At 27.5% G+C, this 2,390-nt stretch overlaps 1 protein-coding gene across 1 annotated transcript; it reads right to left on the bottom strand.

Moving 5' to 3' along the window:
• Positions 1-599: 599 nt before the first annotated feature.
• LOC119673412 (RNA polymerase II subunit A C-terminal domain phosphatase SSU72) lies at positions 600-2,153 on the bottom strand. Its single transcript, XM_038084683.1, has 3 exons — positions 1,779-2,153; positions 1,469-1,727; positions 600-770 (listed from the first exon to the last, which is right to left on the bottom strand). Exons 1-3 carry the CDS (start codon positions 2,003-2,005, stop codon positions 669-671), a joined length of 588 nt encoding a protein of 195 aa, XP_037940611.1. The 5' UTR covers positions 2,006-2,153; the 3' UTR covers positions 600-668.
• Between the last annotated feature and the right edge of the window lie 237 nt (positions 2,154-2,390).

The raw sequence follows: 2,390 nt of genomic DNA, 5'->3' as shown, positions 1-2,390 counted from the left end.
GAATTTTGGCAACCATGGCACTTTTTAATGGCGAAACGTGCGAAAATGAACAAAACAAAGAAAAGAATTGCTTATTATATGTTGTCTATCATTATAAGTCACTTACATATTAAGTTAAACTATTTTTAATACTTATTTAACAGGTCTCCCAAACAATATGCTTGGGAAAGAATTTGTGCAAAATTGGGAAAAAAATTCCCATTCCCATACGATTCAGAATAGGCACAATATATAATGGCTTCCATGGCTATATAATGACAATTATTCACCTTATCTTTAAAATTTTCATGTGAAGATATTCACCTTCTCCTTTAATTTTTCATGTGCAGATATAACACACTTGTGTAACAAAACCACTACGAAAAAAAAACAGCTTGTATTTAAAATGTATTTAATTACGATAAGTGTAAAATTTAAAAGATAGAACCAATTTAGTTAATACTTATTTTATTTGTTCTTATTTTAATGCGCACGTGAATTAAGATGTACCTAACATTGGTAGATTATGATAAACGAATAAAAGTTCTTATACATACATAACCAACAATATTTTATAATAATGTAAAGTAGACTAATTAAACATCTTTATATATATATATATATATATATATATATATATATGCTACATTCGTTTAAATCATAAGGTCCAATTTTTGTTGTTTATGTCATCAGTAAAAAAGAACGGTATGGAGTATAGTTTTATTACGCCGAGACTCAAATTCTTGAAGCAGTTCATCAATATCATTATCCAAATCACTAGTTTTTACCATCTAAAAAAAATAAATAGATTTTATTGTGTAAATTTCGAATTTAGTAGATAATTGCTGATTTTTCTCTTAATTTCTACAATTGATAAAATCTTAAACATATTTTGAATTTTTTTAAACAACCAGATCTGCTATATAAATATATTATTTTAGCACTAATCATAGCATACTAATTTCTTACATATTAAAAAATTTTGTATCATAAAACAATAATTACCAATAATGAATATAACTATTAGTATGTGTAAGTTTGTCCAAACACTTTTATTCTTTCCCATTATAGTTTTGAAAGCAAATTTTGTTATAATTCACTATTTTTTAAAGACCTTTCTATTTGTAAAATAATTCTAATTCGTTATAATTGACTTCAAATATTAAGTTTAGTAACTTATTTAATTGTTTTTTCTATCAATATATTATTTCCTTAAATTTCAAATTAAATTAGATTTTTTTTCAACACCTTAAATCAAATAAATTAACAAAACCGATGTAGAGTTAACGTAAAATTTCAGCACTTTACCGAGCACTTCTAAAAATCGCTTTTGTTAGATAAAATAGTCAATGATCAATCTTTACAATTTTTCCCTTACAAAACAAACCAATGACCATATCTGTAGCTATATTTTTGAGTAAATTGATATGAAACAAAATTTAAAAAAACAAATTTAAATCTATATACAAAAGCATGTAATTCAAGATACCATGTTTAGCATTTCTGCGATTAAAAATGCACCAAGCAAAGCTTCTTCATGATTATCTTCAATATCAACATTAAAAATGTGCACCGGTCGATTGTCTAGAGGATCTTGGGATTCCATATATTCAAGTAGCTGATCATATACACGTTCCTCAACAGTAATAATTATATCAAACTGCTCTTTGCACTCTTGAAACCGTTCTGGACATTTCTTTACTCTGCGATTGCGATCCAGCATATGCAACAGTCCATTTTGTGTATAGCTAATGAGCAGATTTGGAATTAATAATAAAGTATATATTCTTCTTACTTACTATTGTTTGTCTTTAGTAACTAAGTCATTATATATAGTATCATAAGGTGTTCCGAATTCATACACGTTAGGCTTATCAAATGCCATTCCTGGTAACTTCACTCTCTCTCCGGTACCAAAACTCCTTACCTTGAAACCTTTTTTGGCTAAGAAACTATGTGCTTCCATAGAGCGATTCATATTGGAAGAACACACTATTGCTATTGATAAATGTGAATTATCTGACATTTCTTTATAGCCGCAACTGCAACTTTCATTCAAGTTTAAACGATGGAAGAATGATTCAAAAATCAACGCTCTACAAACACGGACTTTTTAAACTCTTTCCCCAAACCCATACTTCTCTTGTGCATCATTATGTTTAAAGTGAAATACACTTAATATGACATTACACCATCAAGCGTGAATATGTGATTGATGCTTATGAAAATATAATGGGCGTCAAATTAATGTGCGTAAAGATAGCGTTGACGATAAGTCCAAAATGGAATTTGAACATTTTTCGCCGTATGAAAAATGCAGTATACTTTAATTAAGGAAAATTTATTATTTTATTAAATTTAATGCGGCGTAATGCATTATAAAGTAGAAAATTGAATTAATTTACTATCTA

The sequence above is a fragment of the Teleopsis dalmanni genome, chromosome 1, assembly GCF_002237135.1.
Source record: "Teleopsis dalmanni isolate 2A chromosome 1, ASM223713v2, whole genome shotgun sequence".
NCBI lineage: Eukaryota > Metazoa > Arthropoda > Insecta > Diptera > Diopsidae > Teleopsis > Teleopsis dalmanni.
The sequence above is the reverse complement of the archived record's forward strand: the minus strand, read 5'-3'. Positions and strand labels throughout refer to the sequence as shown.